The following is an 18,741-nucleotide window of genomic DNA, read 5'->3' as shown; positions in this document are numbered from 1 at the left end:
TGCTCACTTGCAGCTTAGAAAATTGCCTCACTAACATTAAGGAGGGTTTTACCAGGAGGTCCACACATAGGTTAGACAGTTCACTCAGAAAGGTCTCTCTGTGCAGTGCCTCAATGGAAGGGACAGTTCTGCCTAAATGCAGCCATTAGCAGGCAATCTGAGATTCAGGCAACATAGCCTATGGCTGAAATCAATGCACTGGCTTGTTCTTTAATTAGCAGAGCCTCTGCCCTACCTCCATCCCCTGGTTGCACTGGCAGGATGCCTCTCATCTCTGGGCTGGCTTTCCATCCCACGATGGTGTATCTTGCTGTGCATGGCTGGAGAAAGGCAGGCAAAGGGCAAGGAGCCAATTAGATTGAAATGGAATCTGGTCTTTGGAGGCCTCTTGTCAAGGTGAGGAGTATTGGATGTTCCCAAAGATGACAGATGCTTCTTTATTTGGCCTGATCTCAGGGGTGAGAGGTCATTTGTAAATAAGATTTGCTCTATTTGGTATGGCAAGTCCTGTTCTACATGCCTTAGTTTTTTTTAGTCCCCGAGTCTTTTTCTCTGTGTTTTGACATGTTTGCCCGCAGAAGAAAGGTTCTTTCATCTGAAATGAATATTTCAAGTCCTTGGGAGCAGCTGAAGTAGCAACCAACAGTTAGACAGGTTCAGTGAGTACACCAGCCATCAGCTCACAGGGAGCTAAAACGACCAATGGGAAGAGAAAAGGGGGAATAACTGGTGGGATGGATGGATGGATGCATGCATGCATGCATGAGTAAATGCATGAATGAATGAGTGAATAGATGAATGAATGAATGCACCAATGAATTAATAAATGGATGAATAAGTAGATGCATAATAAATAAGTAGATGCATGGATGAATGAGTAAATGAGTGAAGCCTCAGAAATTATTTCCTCTGATTTGAGCTATGAGGAGAGAAAGTAAACTAAATTATAATATTTAGTCTTTATGTTGTTGGCCTGTGTAAATTTAGTGTTTATGTGGGTTATATTCCATGAAATGTAATCTTCAAATAAATAATAACCCATTCTGAGTATAAACACAAATTTTAATCCAAATCAGGGACTTTTTAACACACGTCCATAAGTATCCATGAATTGCTTGAAATGTATTTAGTCAAAGAAAGCACTTCCTATGGGGCAGTCATTGCAATGTTTTAGAACTATTATCTCATGAAACCCCCATAGCCCCAGGAAGTAAGCATTACTAGCCTCACACAAGTAAGAGCACCGAGGGACTAAGCGGATAATTAGGACTCACAGCTAATAAGTGGCGGAGCCAGGGTTTCAGCTCAGGAAGTTTGGATCTAATTGCATGTACAGTGTCATGATAGGTCAAGGCGAGGGCCTGGATGTGGAGCTGCTTTTTGGTTGTGTTTTATTAAGGAGGGTATGCTGAGAGGAATCAGTGCATCTCATAGAATCCAAGCAGAGCAGCCGCCCACAAAAGGGAGCAGAACCAGAGCACGCCAGGTCATCAGGAGCCTTCATGGCGTCTCTCTGGTGTCTTAGCGCTTCTCTGCACTATCTCTGCAAAACCGACCTGCGAACCCACCCATCAGCCTGAACGTGGCCCATCACAGCTGACCAGCATACAGCCCCAGCTCCGTCTCACTCTCACATTAACCTCTCATCAGTGACTCTAAAGATAATAACAACTGGCCTAAATGGACAGTTAAAAAGTTTAATTTCCAGATGTGTCGTCGGACATTCGGAGTTGTACTGCAGCAGCCTATTCACAACCCCACCCCATTCCCTGCTCCTTCCTTCATGGTGTTGAAACGTGGGGTTCGGGGTGCAGACTTTTCTTCCCATGAGTGCTTGCCCTCATGAAGTTTGAAGAATAAACTCACAGACAAGAAGTCTCCTTTAATAAAAAATGTAGACGTTTATTGGAAGCAGATACAAACTCCATCTGGGCAGGGGTTTCCCCAAAGGGGACCCCATGCAGAAGCCTCCCCCCCCTCGCCAATGGGAAAAGCCTGCTCTCTCTCTTTAACAGGAAAATCAAAAAATCCCCACCTCGTGTCCCTTTGTCTCCAGCTTATATATGCTGCAGTTCTTTGTCTAAATCTGACCTTTTCTTATTGGTCCCTTTCCTGAATTTGGGACCTCTATGTTTTCCTCATTGGTCATTTTGCTACATAGAATTAGTTTTCAAAGCTGTTTCTCTCCCCCTTATCTTTCTGGTTGGAGTTGGCTTAGATCTCCCAACTGCTCAGCCCAGAGATACCTCTGTCCTGGGTTTATAGCTGTTTTAATTGCTCAGGCCAGAAATACCCCTGTCTGTCTTTCTTTGGTTTATGGCTGTTTTCATTGCTCAGACTAAAAATGTTTTCATCTCCTGGATCCCCTCTTCCCGTGGCATTTCTCTATCCTCTGCACAAGTAAGGTAAGCACCCTGGCGTTTGCAAGTCTCCATCTATGTATTACTCACCCATGGACCCTCCTCACTCCCTAAACCTTCCTAATTAAGCTAGCTAGCTAACCCTATCAGTGTGAGACCCAGGCAGCAAACCCTTTTTATAAACTTTGCCTTTCCCCTTTGATAGAATGAATATGGTCAAGCAGGTCAGCCTCACCCCAATGACCTCTGAATCCTCACAGCTCAGGAGGCGTGAGCATTCCATCAGGACAGAGCAGCACTGTCCACGAATTCCTAGGCGTCCTGCTTCCAAAAAAGCATGAGTGTACAATGGCCCCAGCCTAGGAAGGCCTGCCTGCAACTTCTCACCTTCATACTCTTTCAGTCATAGCGTTCGCACCCATACTGACACACATTCCCTCACACACTCCTCGGCACCCATGACCGGTACTGACACTGGCCTACTTACTGCAACCAGTGTCGCCCAGTTGTCAGCCGCGTGAGCTGACACCACCCACATATCAAAAGGCAGTGTGCCCAGTCAAGAGGTAGAATGACTTCTGACCATGTGGCTTCCTGAGCACACATGCAAATCATATGCTTATCCATCAGAGCTACAATTTTGACCGAAGGAACATGTCTCTTGGAAAAGCTAACCGACATGGTGACACGTTAAGGAAGGAGTTTTCAGCCTGAGTAAAGGCTATAAACTCAGAGGGAACCACCCATGCAGAAAAGCAGCAAGGAACTGGGCTGAAACTGTTGGGGTTCAAGGCTGGTAATTGCAGAGTATTTTACATCACAAAACAAGAACCAGGGTTTCATAGCCAAAGTCAGCTTGCAGCGGTTTTCAGACATCTCAGCTCCTAAGGAAAGTTTTTAAGCGAGTTAACTTTAATTTTAATTTAGTTTAAAGATCCCTGGAGCAAAGAAGAGGGCTTCAGAGGCTTGTTAGAGAGAGATTTGCCAGGAAAGAAAGCCAACATTTTCATTTCAAACTTCATTGCACTCAGATTTGTTTAAAGCCTCTTTAAAAAGAGAGAAAGAAGAAAAGAACAGAATAAAAATTATAATGTAGCCTTCCCATTCAGTATTTGTGTTTGCAAAAGCATGTATTTTTCCCTTCATATGTTTTCATGAATAGTGTTAGTATTTTTATGTACATAAGGTTTCCATGGGGTAATACCTATTCATAACATCACTCCTGTGGGAAATAAGGGCTTACATTAAGTCAACTAAATGTGCCAGCCGAAAACAATTAGGTTAGTAGTTGCAGCTCAAGTACATTCAGAGTAGCCATCAGCTCGCCAGTGTCTTGGGAGGAGTTACAGGACATTGCAGAACTTTTCTCAAGGAGACAGGCAACTTCTTTAGTGCCCTTTGTTGCTGCTGCCAAAGGAAAAAAATTCCAACCTCGCCATTAACTTGGGAGCCTGAGAGACTTGCACTTAACTCCTAACTGGTCCATTTAGGATCCGTTTGGTCCTCGGGCGGCCACTGAACCTCCCAGGGCTGGGTCTCTTCATTGTGAAATGGTAACGATAAAATCTAAGTTTTAAAGAGCATCCACTCCACAGCGCCTGGCACACAGGACAGACCAGATAAGTGGTAGCCATAGTTATTTTGTTTTTGACAATGACGACAAAGATGTTTCTATTAGAGGTTTGGGATCGTTTTCAAACAAGCTGGCTCTGTATATATGGCTCTCTGGAGGGCCTCCTACAATTCCAGGCCCTGGTTGTAAACCCCTGTTTTTCATTTAATAATTCATCTGACTTCAACCAACAGCTGTTCAGCAAGGGTTGCTTCTGGCATGCTCCTCCCTCTCTGAAAGTAATAGGTTTACACAATAAAAGGATTACACAGTCCCCCTTTGCCTTCTGTTCTGCTTTGGGAAAGAAGTCATTTATTTGGAGGAAGGTAGGAGGATAGATTAAGAAGCTGCCTCCCTGTGGCTGGTCTTGGCCCCTGCAGCCCATTCTCATGTACTAGGGCCAGAAGGGCTCTGATCAATCATGTCACTTCCCTGCTTAAAACTCTGCGGGAAGCAGTCTTCCCAAGCCAGCTGGCCCTTGTCTGTCTCTCCAGCCTCACCCTTCACCACCCTTTGCCCCTCACTTCTATGTACTCCATTGGACACACCTGTGAACTTTCTTTTTCTAGAATCAGTTCTTCTACCTGGAACAACCTTCCACAACCACCCTACCTAGCTAACTGGTATGGGTTTCTTTAAGAGACTGTGTAAATAAATACTCCTTTCCCAGGAAGTCTTCCTTACTCTGCCACCTTGTGTGTTGGGGGGGAAGGAGTCTGTGTATACACATGTATGCATACATATACCAGTAAATATATACATTATTTTCTTAACCATTGGGATGTCTTGCTTCTTTACCCATATCTACTTTAGAATAGATTTCCTAGGAACAAGAACATTTTCTTATGTAACCACCATAGAATTATTAAAATCAGGAAATTCAATATTATTAAAATACTATTCCCTAATTTGCATTGATATTCAAATCTTGCCCATTGCCCAATATGTAGTGTCATTATACCTATTTTTTTTTAATTTCCCACAAGTTCAGGATCCTATCCAGCATCATACATTACATTTAGTTGTCAACTCTTTTTAGTCTTTTTAAATCAGACACAGTCCCTCTGCCTTTCTTTGACCTTAGACATTTGAAAAATGTAAGCTAGTTGTTTTGTAGAATAGCCCCCAATTTGAGTTTTTTCAGTGTTTCCTTGTGCCTACCACAGACATGATGCCATGCCCTTCTAAGTACATCATATCAAGAGGCCCAAGATGTCATGTTATCCCAGTATCAATGATATTTGCTTTGATCTTTTGGGGAAGGTGGTACCTGCCAGGTTTCTTTACTACAAAGTGATTCTTTTTTAACATTGTAAGTAATTATTTGGGGGGGGGGGGGTAGCTGGGGAGTAGATACTTTGAAATGATGGAAATGTCTAGTTGTTCATCAGAGTCTCATCCATTGATCTGGCATTCATTTTATATCTGCTTAATTTTTAAGGAAGCTTATTTTACATTGTTAATAAAGAATAAGATGATGATAAATGGGCTCTTTAAACCACCCCACGTAAAATACCTGCATCTCCCATATCAACCTAATCTCTTCATTTATGAAGATCTTATCACCTAAAGTTGTGAGAAGACTCATATGCATGGCACTAGCCAAGGAAGTATTTCTCATTTGCATTTTCCACTCTATTCTTGAATTATCTTTTCATTTCCTTTTCCTTTGCAATAAAAAAAGAATTCATAAAAAGAGGCATATTTTTTATAATGAGAAAGAAGATATACATTATTATTTCTGGCTTGTCACATGTCATAATACAGCTTCTGGTCACATTATGATGGGCATCAGTAATTGCATTTATTTTTTCATGCTTGCTACAAGGACTCACTTAGGACTCTGAAGAGCTTCTTGTAGCCGTGGGGTTTGGGGATTGAAAATCATTTGGATTGATTAAAGTCATGAGGAGAATTATGATAAGGGTCAGATCACATGGGCACCAGGAAGGGAAAATATTACCATTTAAACGAGAAATGGGATTTTTTTTTTTCTCCTTAAGTGAATCATATTTACAGTGACAGGTGGGGTAGCTCCTTATAAGATTAATAATACCTGATATTCACTCATCCATTTATTCAAAAGAAAATTATCCTGTGCGAAGCACCATTATATACAACTTTTAACTTTACCGAGGATATCTTTGCATAACATCCTTCTGGGTCTTTAAGCAAGATTTGGCTAAAAGGAACCTTGAAGAATTGCCCATAAGTTTCACTGAACGACCTCAGAAATAGAAATATCCCAGATCAAGCAATATTTGTCCACTGTCTAGGGAGACTGGCTGCTTGACAAGCACTCAGTTTCTGAAACCACCAAGTGGAGTGGAGAGGAAGGAAGGGATCTCCCGCTCCACAACCCCAGTCAACAAGATCTGAAAAAGCCAGCTGGCGTTCCTGGGACACCACATAGCACATCCTAGAATGTCCTGAAAAAGAACCTCTCTCTTCTGGCCCACCTGTCACTGTCCTTTGAGGTTCTGGCCACAACTGGGGTTCTTCGAAATATCATTGGTGTCAGAAAAATTTAGAGCTGGAGAAAACCTAAAAAATAGACACCTTTCCCTTTAAGACATGTCTGAATGTACTTTTATGTACTATTCAATTTGTTCCTCACTAAAAGCTTGTGAGAAAAGTCGAGTAAGAATAGTTTTCCTCATATTATGGTGAGGAAACTGAAGACCAGCCAGGTGAAGGTACAGTTCAGGGTTAGCAATGAACCAGACCTAGAGTTCTGACCTCTGGGGTCATAGCCCACCAGGCCATACTTTTACTGATAGCTGCAACTCGGTCATCAGAATCTCTTCCCCTTAAATGCTTTCATGGCACTTATCACAGTGTTAGTTGTGTATTATTTATATGACTAGAGGCCCGGTGCATGGATTCGTGCACTGGTGGAGTCCCTTGGCCTGGCCTGTGCCCTCTCACAATCCAGGACCACTTGGGGATGTCAGAGAGCCAGTTTTGGCCCGATCCCCACAGGCCTGACCCAGACAGGAGGGAGCTCAATCCTGTATGTTGAGCATCTGCCCCCTGGTGGTGAGTGCACATCATAGCAACCGGTTGACCAGTTGAATGGTTGAATGGTCGCTTAGGCTTTTATATAGAGAGATTATTTGCTCAATGTCTCTCAGCCTAGAACAAAAATGGATTATGGGGATTGAATCTAGTTTCCTCACATTGTATCCCAGTACCTTCCTTGGATGGAAGGGAGGTCAGAGGGTGGATTTGAGCTGATATACCACGTATTTCTTCTGACCATGGAGACCTCATGTGTCTGTTTTCAGCACGTAGCTTGCTGCCAGAAATGGCCCTGTCAGTGGACTCATCCTGGCACCGGTGGCAGTGGCGTATCCGAGATGACCTCCTCCAGTCCCCATCAGAAGCCACACCACTGCTGTCCCCAGAGAAAGAGAGTCAGAGCTACAACCTGACGCGGCAACGAGTTGTGTTCCCCAACAACAACATATTCCACCAAGATTGGGCAGAGGTCTCCAAGAGATACTCAGGCAACAGAATCTGCACAACCAAGTACACCCTCCTCACCTTCCTGCCCCGGAATCTCGTGGAGCAGTTTCACAGGTACACTTGGCCAATACTCACTTGAAGCACACACCTGCCACTCAGAGAACTTCAGAGATGCACACTATGGGCCACCTTTCCTTTAAAATCCAAATGCATGTACATTGGAAGTCTTGTCATTCATTCATTCAGTAAATATTTACACAGATTCTGCTCAGATATTAGAGATTCTATACAGATTCTACTCTGTATTAGGCCATCTGTTGAGTTCTAGAAATATAGGAGGAACAAAAAGAAACTGTCCTGAGTATATTGTCCATTGAAAGAGACATTAATTTTACTAATTATATAAATCGATGTAAAATTATAACTCATCTATTCCCCAAGGAGAGACCTATGGTGCTGTTGGAGGAAGAGGGAAAGCTGGCCTCATTAAAAAAATCCAGGAAGACTTCCAGGAGGAACTGATCATTGAAGTATAACCTGAAAGAAGAGAATGTGTTAAGTAGGTGAAAAAAGGCAGAGAGGAGTCAGAGAAGGGAGCCAGGAGACTGTTCCTGCAGATGGATCTTCATGTACAAAGGCACTGTGGCAAGGGGGAGCAAGATGCACTTGGAGAACTTAAAAATACAGCCCACTCTTTAGAGATAACATATGCAAAATCATCTTTTCATTTTGTAAAGCAAAATGTGCACTTCGATATCATCCTAACCTTTGTAATTATTATTATAAGCTACCATTTATTGAGCAACTGCCATGCTCCAAAACCCTCTATTGTGTACGTAAATATTAGCTCATGTAATATCTATAAGAGCCCTTTACAATAGGCAGTACTATCCCTATTTTACACAAGACGAAGCAAGCTCAGGAGGTCACACAACTAGTAAACAATAGGAACCCAGTTTGAATCTAGATAGATCTGGCTTCACAGCCCTTACCATAATGTTTGAGGTGACACTGAGAAAGAATGTCATTTTAGTTGGTTAAAGGCCAATAGTAGAAATGTATGGAAAGTATATTTTTCTCCTCCGTGATATTCACTCACACCTTGCTTGCCCCTTCCAGGTGGGCCAACCTCTATTTCCTGTTCCTGGTGATTCTGAACTGGATGCCCACCATGGAAGTTTTCCACAGGGAAATCACCATGTTACCATTGGCCACTGTGCTGTTCATCATCATGGTCAAGGACGGCATGGAGGACTTCAAGCGGTACTGCTTCGATAGAGAGATAAACTGCTCCCACATCCAGATATATGAAAGGTAAGAGGAATCATTCTCCTGCCGTCTCTCTTGTAAATAGGTCATGCAGACTCATCCGCACTTTCAAAAGGTGGGTCTCTCTTCTCATACATTTTCTTACATTCACTTAATTCAGTGATTCTCAACCAGGGCATGTTTGCCCCGCAGGGGACATTTGACAATGTCTGGAGACATTTGTGGTTGTCATTTTTGGAAAGGAAGTTGCTACCGGTATCTATCTAGTTGATCTTACTAAAGGATCATGTTAAACATCTTACAATATATGAGACAGCCCCCACAGCAAACAATTATTATCCAACCTCAAGTGTCAAAAGTGCTGAGACTTAGAAACCTTCATTTCACTTGTATAAACTCTCACCTACTTAAACAGAGATGTTATATTATTAGAAATAGGGCTAAGAGCTCAAAAATCAAACTCTAGTATTGACTGGATCATCTCAGGAGACCAAATTGAGGAGCAGATCTTAGAGAGTGACAGGCAATGTCTCCCAAACAAGAAAATGAATACCAGTTTTCCAGCATTTGAGCCTCTTAGTTAAAAATCCTTACCTTTAGAACTTAACCAGATAGGTTTTAGGACCCAGAGTAGACACACCTGTTCTTGGCTGCCCAGACTGGAGGACTGGAAACGAAAGATACCTGTGGGTGACGTCTACATTCCAACAGGTGGAGTCTCAACAAGTAGGAGGAAGTGGCCTGGCAGGTGGACACCTGCTCTTAGCAAGCTCTTTCCTTGTCAGATTTCTCCCCGGGTGTTTGTGGACCAGCTCTTTATTTTTAATATGCCTTGTAAAAGAAGAGAGAAATTTTCAGCAGAGAAGGGAGGTAAACAATGTCAGGGACGTGACTGGCTGGCTGCTGAACAATGAAACTGACCAGGGGAAAACCTCCTTCCTGTGGAACTCACATGAGAATCAAAGAGACGGGATTGAGCAGAGATGAAAAAGGAAGGGAAGGGACGGCGGAAGAGGAAAGAAGACAAGAAACGAGTGGTGGTCTCCAACCTGCCCTTCGAAGGATGTGCCCACAAAGAGAACCCCAACAGACATTACCGTGGGAATCAAATTAAGACCAGCAAGTACACTGTGCTGTCCTTCGTACCCAAGAACGTCTTTGAGCAGCTACACCGGTTTGCCAATATCTATTTCGTGGGCATTGCTGTTCTGAATTTTGTCCCCGTGGTCAATGCTTTCCAGCCTGAGGTGAACCTGATACCCATCTGTATCATCCTGGGGGTCACTGCCATCAAGGATGCTTGGGAAGACTTCCGGAGGTACCAATCCGACAAAGTGATCAACAACCGAGAATGCCTCATCTACAGCAGGTAAAGCAAAAACCCTTCGGGGAAGTCTCGTGGGCCCAGGTCTGTTCTGTCCGTGGCTGCTGCCCCTCTGGGCTACTGTTTAGAGAAGGGATGGAGTAGGGAGATAACATTATTTTATCTCGGTGAAGCTGTTCAGTTCTTCACAGTGAAGATTATAGTCTGAAACAAACAAAGCAAAAAACAGGAAACAAAAATTAAAATAGAGGCTTGACTCAATTGTTCAGTTGTTTATTAAAATTTGGCCTTTATTTGGCATTTTCTTTGCTGTATCAAATGTGTTCAGTATCTAAGAATTTTGCATCAGCTCTTGTGTATTCTTAGTCCTGTGTGGCCATGAGCACATTAGAGTTCAGAGCCCCTCCAGGGCAAGAGGCATGGCTGTTGGGGGAGCAGTGGAGTGTTGTTTTAGGAGAAGCATTGTCGGAGACACAATGCCTGGGTTGAACACTGTCTCTACCACTAGGGAGCTACGTGACCTTGGGCACCTAACCTAATCTCTCAGAGCCTCATTTCTGCATTCATAAAATCGGAACACTTCCGGGGTGGTCCCCATAATTGCACAAGATAATCCTTAGAAAGTTCTTAGCGCTATGCCCGACCTATAATAAATGCTCAACATGTAAGCTGTGGCTGCTTTATTTTTAGAATGTAATACTCATATTAGCTCCATCATTAGGCCTGTCCTTAAGCTTTCTCTCTGATGTTGTCCCAACCAAAGCAAAAACTGCACACCACCTGTCTTGCCACATTGTTCTCTTATGCATGTCATTGTTTTATAGAGGTTCTATCGAGCAATTGACCAAACTCGGTTGTTTGGAAAAGGACACAGTCTTGGTCAGTAAGGGAAGGAAATAGTTATTGTGTGTCTCAACTTTGTAGCCTGGAAGAAGCAAGGCAGCCGAACGTGGGCTTGCAGAGAATGCCGGACCGAGTGCATGCTGGGCTAGCAGGTAGACGCCTTAGCTGATTGACTCACCGGCAGGTGAGGACTTGACTTGTTGGCAAATTAGGAACATGTCTCGTTCAAGGAGCACTATCTGTCTGACGTTTTCCCTCTGGCTTTATCAACCTGAATTCAGTAGAAGTTCCACAGTCGCTCTGACCATTCTTGCTGCAAGGTGTGCACTGCACCCGTACGTGTAAGTGTAAGGTCTGCTTCCTGCTAGGGGGGGGGGGGGGGTTCTCTTCCTCAACTTGGAGCTGCTGATGAGAGCGTTTCTGAGCCCAGCTTCACCTGGAAAGTTGTCGCCAGGGAAACTTCTAAGGAGACATGTAACATAGGTGACTCATTCGTCCCCAGGACACCCCCAAGAGAAGCTCCACTCTCTCCCTCAGCTTCAGATGAGCTTCCAGCCCCACCTACGTCTAAAAAAATTAATCTCAAGGCTTTTGGTTTGGGTTTGTTGTTGTTTTCTCAGCTAGACCCAGTTGTCCTGAATGTTGTTGGCACAACCTAGGGTTGAGATTAGTCATTCCTCACCTGAGAATAGGAATTGTAAAGAGAAGGAAAGATGACTGTTGGGGTCCGATGCCTTTCTGTGAAGAGACTGGCTTTGAAGAAAGCACAGGTTCCACCTGTCACCAATCCACCCCATCGCTTTGTTTTCCACCTTTCCCCTTTGTTGTTGTTTTCAGAGGAGATAGGGAGCCAGGAAGCTGACTTCTTGGGAAGGGATGCCTGTGGACCTCAATTAGGCTGGTCCTGTTCTCCCTGCTGTGCCAGAAATCCTCTGTCCTAGGCATGCTAGAATAATGGGGCTATTCTTCGGGATAGCGTCAGTGTTGATCAGACCACAGACTGGCCTGTGCTGGGTGCTGGCCTGATGGAGACCAGGCTGCTATAGTTCTGTTCTCAAAACAACTTCCAGGGAATAGCAGAGAATAATTCCAGCAACAAGAGGATTAGTCCACAGGCTCACTGACAGGAAGGGACATTGTGACAGTATTTCCCAAGGTATATTTAGTTTATAATAGGGACAAAGACATGGTTTCTGAAAAAAAATATTCATGCACCCTTCCCAAAAATAATACATGCTGGCCCTCTTAACCCCCTGGCCCATGAAGCACTAAAAAAAGATGCACAGTAAAGAAACTTGTTCATCATCCACTCACTCAGTTGTTCAGAAAAGGACATGGTCTTGGTCAGTAAGGCAAGAAAAGAGAGTTATTGTGTGTCTCAACTTTGTAATGTAGTTGTTGCAAAATTACTGAGCCTTGGAAATATTTTTTAATATTTATTACTTTTTCCAGGATAGCAAAATAATTGACTATTGGGCCAGGAAGGTAATGGATTGAAATAGACTGGGTACAAAAGGAAAGCAATATTTTTTGTGTAGTTATAAATGACCACTGACACTTAGCATTAGCGTTAGGGTACAATTGAGAGTGGCAGGGACTGTGGCAAACAGGAGGTGCCCATGCGTTCATCTCAGGAGGCAAAGATGGCCACTCGGCTCTAGCTGGTTCCTATGTGGAAATACAGGGTGAAGCAAAAGCAGGTTTACAGTTGTGAGCATACAGAACAAAGAGTTTATTCTTGTATTATTATTTCTTAATTTATTGTGTTATTTTCCATATGGACAATTATAAGCCTACTTTTGCCCCACCCTGTATAGGCCTGGTGTTGCAGGATTGCCTGAGTTTTATTGGAGAAGCTAGAATTAATATTTTTATTTGAAATAACCTGATTTTTACATTGTAACTGATTGATTTTTTTCAAATACTTCAGACCTATTTTATTTAACATAAAGTTTTTATGTTGCCTATGAGCCCCCTAACTTGCAACTTTTGCATTATAATATCCTATGAATCTGAAGTCTCTGCAAAAGAATAATTAGTTTCTTCTTTTGAGATTAATCTTCAATGAGGGAACCTCTTAACCTCTTTGGGTAGAGCGGGGGTGTGATCTTCAAGGGAGAATGCAGGCCTAGGAGCCAGGAAGCCTATACTCTAGGTCCAGATCTGTGACTACCTACCAATACAGTCAACTCTTGAACAGTGTGATTTTGAACAGCACAGAAATCCATGTAGAAGTTATCCACACAGTTCAAACTTGAGTTGTTGAAGAGCCAGTGGTAATAACTTAGAAAAGTCATTTAAATCTCTAGGTCTTAGTTCATACTTTTGTAAAATTTAGGAGTCACACTAGGTCTTGTGTTGTGAGATGCACTGTGAAAGAATGAAATGCACAGCCAAAGAAATTTGGGAGATAGTACAAAAATGCTTATTAACATAACTAGAGTCCCAGCGCACGAAATTCGTGCACTCGGTGGAGGGGTGTTGGGGAGGCCCTCAGCCCGGCCCATGCCCTCTCACAGTCTGGGAGCCCTCAGGGGATGTCCAACTGATGCGGGGAGTGGGCCTAAGCCTGCAGTTAGACATCCTTAGTGCTGCCGCGGAGGTGGGAGAGGCTCCCGCCACCACCACTGTGCTCACCAGCTGTGAGCCCAGCTTCTGGCTGAGCAGTACTACCCCTGTGTAAGCACACTGACAACCAGGGAGCAGCTCCTGCATTGAGTGTCTGCCCCCTGGTGGTGTGCATCATAGTGACTGGTCATTCTGCTATTCGGTCAATTTGCATATTAGCCTTTTATTATATAGGATTAAGTTTCTAGTGGAATCTCCTTAAGTAACCTAACCAACTTTGTTTGACTCAGTTGTGTCAGTTGAAATGTTTTCTGCTGCAAGCAGCAGAAAGCTCAGCTCAAACAAGTTTAAATGACAAAGAGACTTGGTTTAAGTCACTACAAACATTCCGAGATGGGCAGGTGATCAGAAACAGTTCAATCTGCGTTCTATATCCTGCATTTAGCTGTCCTTTTCATTGAGTCCCCCTGTATCATCATTATTCTTAGGCAAACTCCCCTCATGGCAATAAGATGGCTGCAGCAGCTCCAGCCTTCACATCTACATAGGATAATTCACAAAGGGAGAAAGAAGGGCACTCTAAAAACATTCTTGGAAGATTGAGTCCCTCCTCACACGTCAGTGACCACAGTGGGTCACATGCCCATCCCTAAACCAATCCCTGTGAGCAGGAGGTGGGATTATGCTAATTAGGTTATATCTGAGCCACAGAGTCCAACATGCAGTCTGCTTCCCTGAAAACATCTGAGCTACCCAGAGAAGATGGAAAACCAAAATGGGGGTGGGGGGAAATGAGATAGTACCTGAGAAGGGGGAACAGATGTTAGAGAGGCCACCTTCATGTCCTTAAAATTGCTCTCATCACCTTAAAATTCTTTTGAGCCTAGACTCTTTATAAATTGCTTTCCACATATTAACAGACTGGAACATACATTTTGGGACAATGTGGACTGCATATCCCTAAAGTTCTTCCAACTCTGAAGTAGTTTCATTCTATGAAAGACCCCAGAATAGGAAATGCCAGATAGTGTTAGTTATTATGTTAACTGACGGATGCTCAACGGCACTTCCTTTTCTCAAGTAGATGCAGGATGTCAGGCAAAGAATGCAAGATCAGAGAGGATAATTTCTTTTTTCTGAGAAGCATCAGAAAAGCTTATATATCAAGCACTAGCTCTATCCCTTTTGTCTCAGATTCACACATTTGAGAAACTGATGTCCTTTTGCGGGGAGTTATTTTCAATTTTGTGCAATTGAATTCTAGGGTCCTTCGACTTTTGCTCAACCTAACCCCATGCATCATCCAGCCTAGACATGTTTAGACTGTGAGGGAATCTTCTCGCAAACACCAGCAGCCTTGTTAACAAACTCACAGTCCTGTTAGAGCATTTTCTTTTAATATAGCCACTGTGCTTGTGGTCGAAAGGTGACCCATTAATCAGATTCGTGGAATGACTTAAAGGAGAGATGAGCTTTGGAATTGGATTAGCTTTGTTTCTCCCAGAGCTCAGTTTAATGAATCTAGAAACCGTACCCAGCAAGAGATTTTTTTCATCCAGTTTAGTAAATTTTTTATTTGTATTTAGAACACATGCAGTAAGGAGGCAGGAGTGGGAACCAAGAGAATGCAGGCCAGTTTTTGTATTTTGTGTATTATAATGTAGCAAAAGTGCTTAGGGGGCCAGGTGCTCCATTTATTCCTCTGTTTAGCAAATATTAATTCAGGACTGAGTGTGTATGCACCACCGTGGGCCCTGGGGGCCCTCGAGGGGCTCTCAGTGGTCCGGGGGTCAGGAGGCACCATGTGCATTGGTAGCTTGTGTATAAAGGGGCACGGTCACGCAGGGGATATGGTGACTTATCTTCATGTGACAAACATCCAGGCCGAGGGAAGCCTTCCCTGAAGAGGTGACATTTCAGGAGGGATTGAAGGATGAGCAGCATTTAGCCAGGCAGAGGGAACACCTTCTGGGTCACAGTCTGTTCACATGTCAACTAAAGGCTGTGTGTGTGGCCTAGGCTGCTATCAAAAGGACCAGAATCGAGAAATGTCAGAAACCAAGGAGAGGAATGACTCAGATGAAAATTTCTTAAATTCTGACACTTTACCAAGACGTGGAGATTGTCTTTTCTATAAGCGCGTGGCTGCTGTTACACAGAAATAATTGCAGGTGCTGCAGGAGTGCAGGCCTGATTTCCTGTGTCAGTGCCCCCGTTGGAAAGCCTGAGCATGAGGAAGCAGAGGTCCTGCCCCTGGGTCTGTCACTAATTATCCGCATGACCTGGATGAGGCTGCTTAAGCAGTTGGGGCCCCATTGGTCTCGTCTTTAAATGGTGATCATAATCTCTCTACGGTACATTTGTGAAAAGGTGTACAGGTGACATGCGAGAGGGCTTGAAAGTCACGCAGAAGCAAAGTATACAATGCAAAGTGTAAAGCAGTCTCTTCAATGTCTAGACAATGACATTTAACATGTGACATCTTATTGGATGGTTGGCATCAAGGACTTTGGCATCAGACCTGGGAGTGTCATCTCAGAACTAGATGTGTGGATATATGTAATTGCTAGATCACTTGAGCCTCCATTTCAATATCTGTAAAATGGGAACAATACTAGCACCTATCTATGGATTGAATGAGATAATCCTTATAAACCATTTAACTCAGTGCCTGCACCCTAAGTAGTAGCACTAAGTAATTTTTTTTTTATTCCAGGCACTTCAACTCTAATTTTATCAGTGACAGGCCCAGCCTGAGCCTTCATTTTTCTTGCTATATCCCCCCCACACACGAGAGAGGAATTGCTTATTTTATTAGTAAAAATCAAATACATTCACAAAGCCACATTTCCCAGTGGGCAGGGTTACAGTGTTTTAACAGCAAAATCCTGTGCTCTGTTCTCTCATTTCTCATCTATTCTAGGAGCAGAATTTGAAGTCTGAATGCAGGAAACCCCTCTGTGGCCTGTCTTCCCCACTTGCTCCTGCCCCTTCCACACCACACCACGCCTGAGTATATTCATACCAAGATTTCGATTCAGGCGAGGGATGTAGTTGCTCTCATTTAGCCCAGAGCCTAAGCCACTTCATTTAAGCCAACATCTAACATAGAGTATGTATTAGGATATCCTTCTTGAGCAGCTATTAATAAAGCAGCTGTTTGGACTCATGCTGCTATTATTTCTTCCAAATAGCAGCTCTCTGGGAAACCCAAAGAAATGAGATGATGGAAAGGGCAGAATTTAGGTTTTTCCAAGGCTACTCTAACATCTAAATACAATCATAAATTCATTTTCCCCCCTAAAATTACATCTTGGGTCGCTGCAGGTATTAAATGAGATAATGCATGTAAAATGCTTAGCACAGTACCTGGCATTCAGTAGCACTCAGAAAATGTTAGCTAAAATATTGCTAAGGAGGATACAACCTTGATAGCCAGCAGTCATCATGAGCTTGACGCTAGGGGAGTAAGAAAGAAAGACCATTGGCTGGGACTTGGAACCAGAGGAGAAAATACAAACTCTTTGCCATAGAACCGGACTGCAAGCTGTAATAACACAGCAAAATGGGCCTGGGGAAAGAATCTAAAAAATGCAGACAACAAAGGAACATCAGTCATTTGAAGCATGACTGTGAAAAGCACCATTGGCTGGAGTTTGTGGACCAGCAGACCAGTGCATCCATCCCACAGGTCAGCTGCAAACTAAGCTCCTCTTGGGAGGCGTTAATTTTGCAAGTGCCTGCCCTCCTCCCACTGCTGGGCCCTGTGCTCACAGAAGACAATAAACTATTTGGGCCAATTCAGCTTGTCATTTCAGGATAGGGTGCATGAGGTCTTCCCTGAAACTCAATGGGTGGAAGAGTCATAAAGCAAGAACTCAAGCGTCACCAAAGCTCTGCACTGTGTCAGCATGATGAGTATTTCAGCGAATGAGGATTTATGGCCTCTGTTTGCCACTAAGGAGCTCACAATATGGAAAGGTGAGGCTTCTGTCCTCAAGCCAGCCTCCTTGATGCCTGTGGCACCACCTTCTGAGGCCTCATCTGCTTTGCACCTCCCTCCCAAACAGAACCAGGAGACCACAACAAGCCATGAAGCTCTTACAGCTGTCACTCATACGTCCTGATAGACACAGCTATAAAGATAACCTTGACCTTACAAGATAACTTTTTGGGGCCTAAGTTTCTCATCTATGAAATACAGATATAATGGTAATAACAAAAGTTGTTTCATTATTAGATAGCTAAGTGGTAATATAGGTTAAGTGCTGGGTTCATTACAGGCACTCAATAGATATAAGCTTGTTATATTTATTAGATTTATATAAGATATACATTATATATAATATTACTTATATCATAGTATATTCTATTATAATATATTATCATTGTTGGAAGTCTCTATTGGTGAGACCAAAACAAGAATAGATAGACTGGATGTTAAAATGGCTAAAGGTCATCCCAGCTCTCAGCAAGCTTCTTATACGGTTGAAAATAGAAAGCACGTGAAGCAATTAGGAGCAGCTGACTATATTTATGTGGGGTTGCTTCTTGGCTCTCTCATCTGTGCCATTGATCTATTTATTTGTCTGTTCTTTTGTCAGTACCACACTGTCTTGATTGCTATAGCTTTATAGTAAGTCTTGAAGTCAGTCCTCCAGCTTTGTTCTTCTCCTTCAATAGTGTGTTGACTATCCTGGGTCCTTTGCTTCTCCATAGAAACTTTAGAATCAGTGTGTCAGGGTCCACAAAAGGACTTGCTAGGCATCTCTGGTTTTAAGGGTCCCCTTTTCTGGGAGTTTGTCTCAGTAGCCATCATCTTAAGCCTTCAATCTGCTGAGTTTGGGTCCTTCTTTTCTGGGCTTAGAGAAAAGATTTGGATTTTTAGAGTCCCTTGTGTTTGTACATTGTGTGCTTGGGCCCAAGCCATAGAATGTAACCAAGGGCATAAAATGGCTGTCCCTACAGCATGAAGAACACCCTGGGGCTGGCTTCGTAGTGCTTAGCCTTTGCCAGAACACTAACAGCCATTTGTCCTCCTTATCATCATAACAGAAGCTTGTATTTATTGAGCACTAAGTGCAAAACCCTGAGCTCAGCACTTTACCTGTCACATCACCCATCCTTCTGAGGCGAGTGCATATATTACTTTCAATTGAAAAAAAAAAAAAAAAAAAACAGAACAAAGCAGAGGCACCGAGCGGTTAAGTAACTTGCCCAAGATCACACAGGGAGTAGGCGGTGAAGCTGGAATTCAAGTTGCTCTTAATCCCTGCCCTGCACTCATTCTCCCTGAC

The 18,741-nt window shown here is 43.3% G+C and overlaps 2 protein-coding genes across 2 annotated transcripts in view; both read left to right on the top strand.

The window, feature by feature from the left end:
• Positions 1-7,265: 7,265 nt before the first annotated feature.
• The window catches only part of ATP10B (ATPase phospholipid transporting 10B (putative)), a gene marked incomplete at its 3' end in the record, with an annotated part of 57,887 nt that continues 46,411 nt past the window's right edge, over positions 7,266-18,741 (top strand). Inside the window, exons 1-2 of the mRNA XM_081092800.1 lie at positions 7,266-7,554; positions 8,560-8,754. Of these exons, the coding sequence (XP_080948926.1) occupies positions 7,280-7,554; positions 8,560-8,754 (470 nt within the window). The 5' untranslated portion in view covers positions 7,266-7,279. The remainder of the gene's footprint in view (positions 7,555-8,559; positions 8,755-18,741) is intronic.
• On the top strand, positions 9,425-10,234 carry LOC308520150 (phospholipid-transporting ATPase VA-like). Its single transcript, XM_081092694.1, has one exon. It carries the CDS (start codon positions 9,693-9,695, stop codon positions 10,080-10,082), a length of 390 nt encoding a protein of 129 aa, XP_080948820.1. The 5' UTR covers positions 9,425-9,692; the 3' UTR covers positions 10,083-10,234.

Source organism: Myotis nattereri (genome assembly GCF_964212035.1).
Source record: "Myotis nattereri genome assembly, chromosome: 5".
NCBI lineage: Eukaryota > Metazoa > Chordata > Mammalia > Chiroptera > Vespertilionidae > Myotis > Myotis nattereri.
Note: the sequence above shows the minus strand (reverse complement) of the source record. Positions and strands in the feature narration are given on the sequence as shown.

What these genes read in the sequence shown, in the direction of transcription:
- LOC308520150 (XM_081092694.1), top strand. Translation starts at nt 9,693, where the DNA reads ATGAAAAAGGAAGGGAAGGGACGGCGGAAGAGGAAAGAAGACAAGAAA.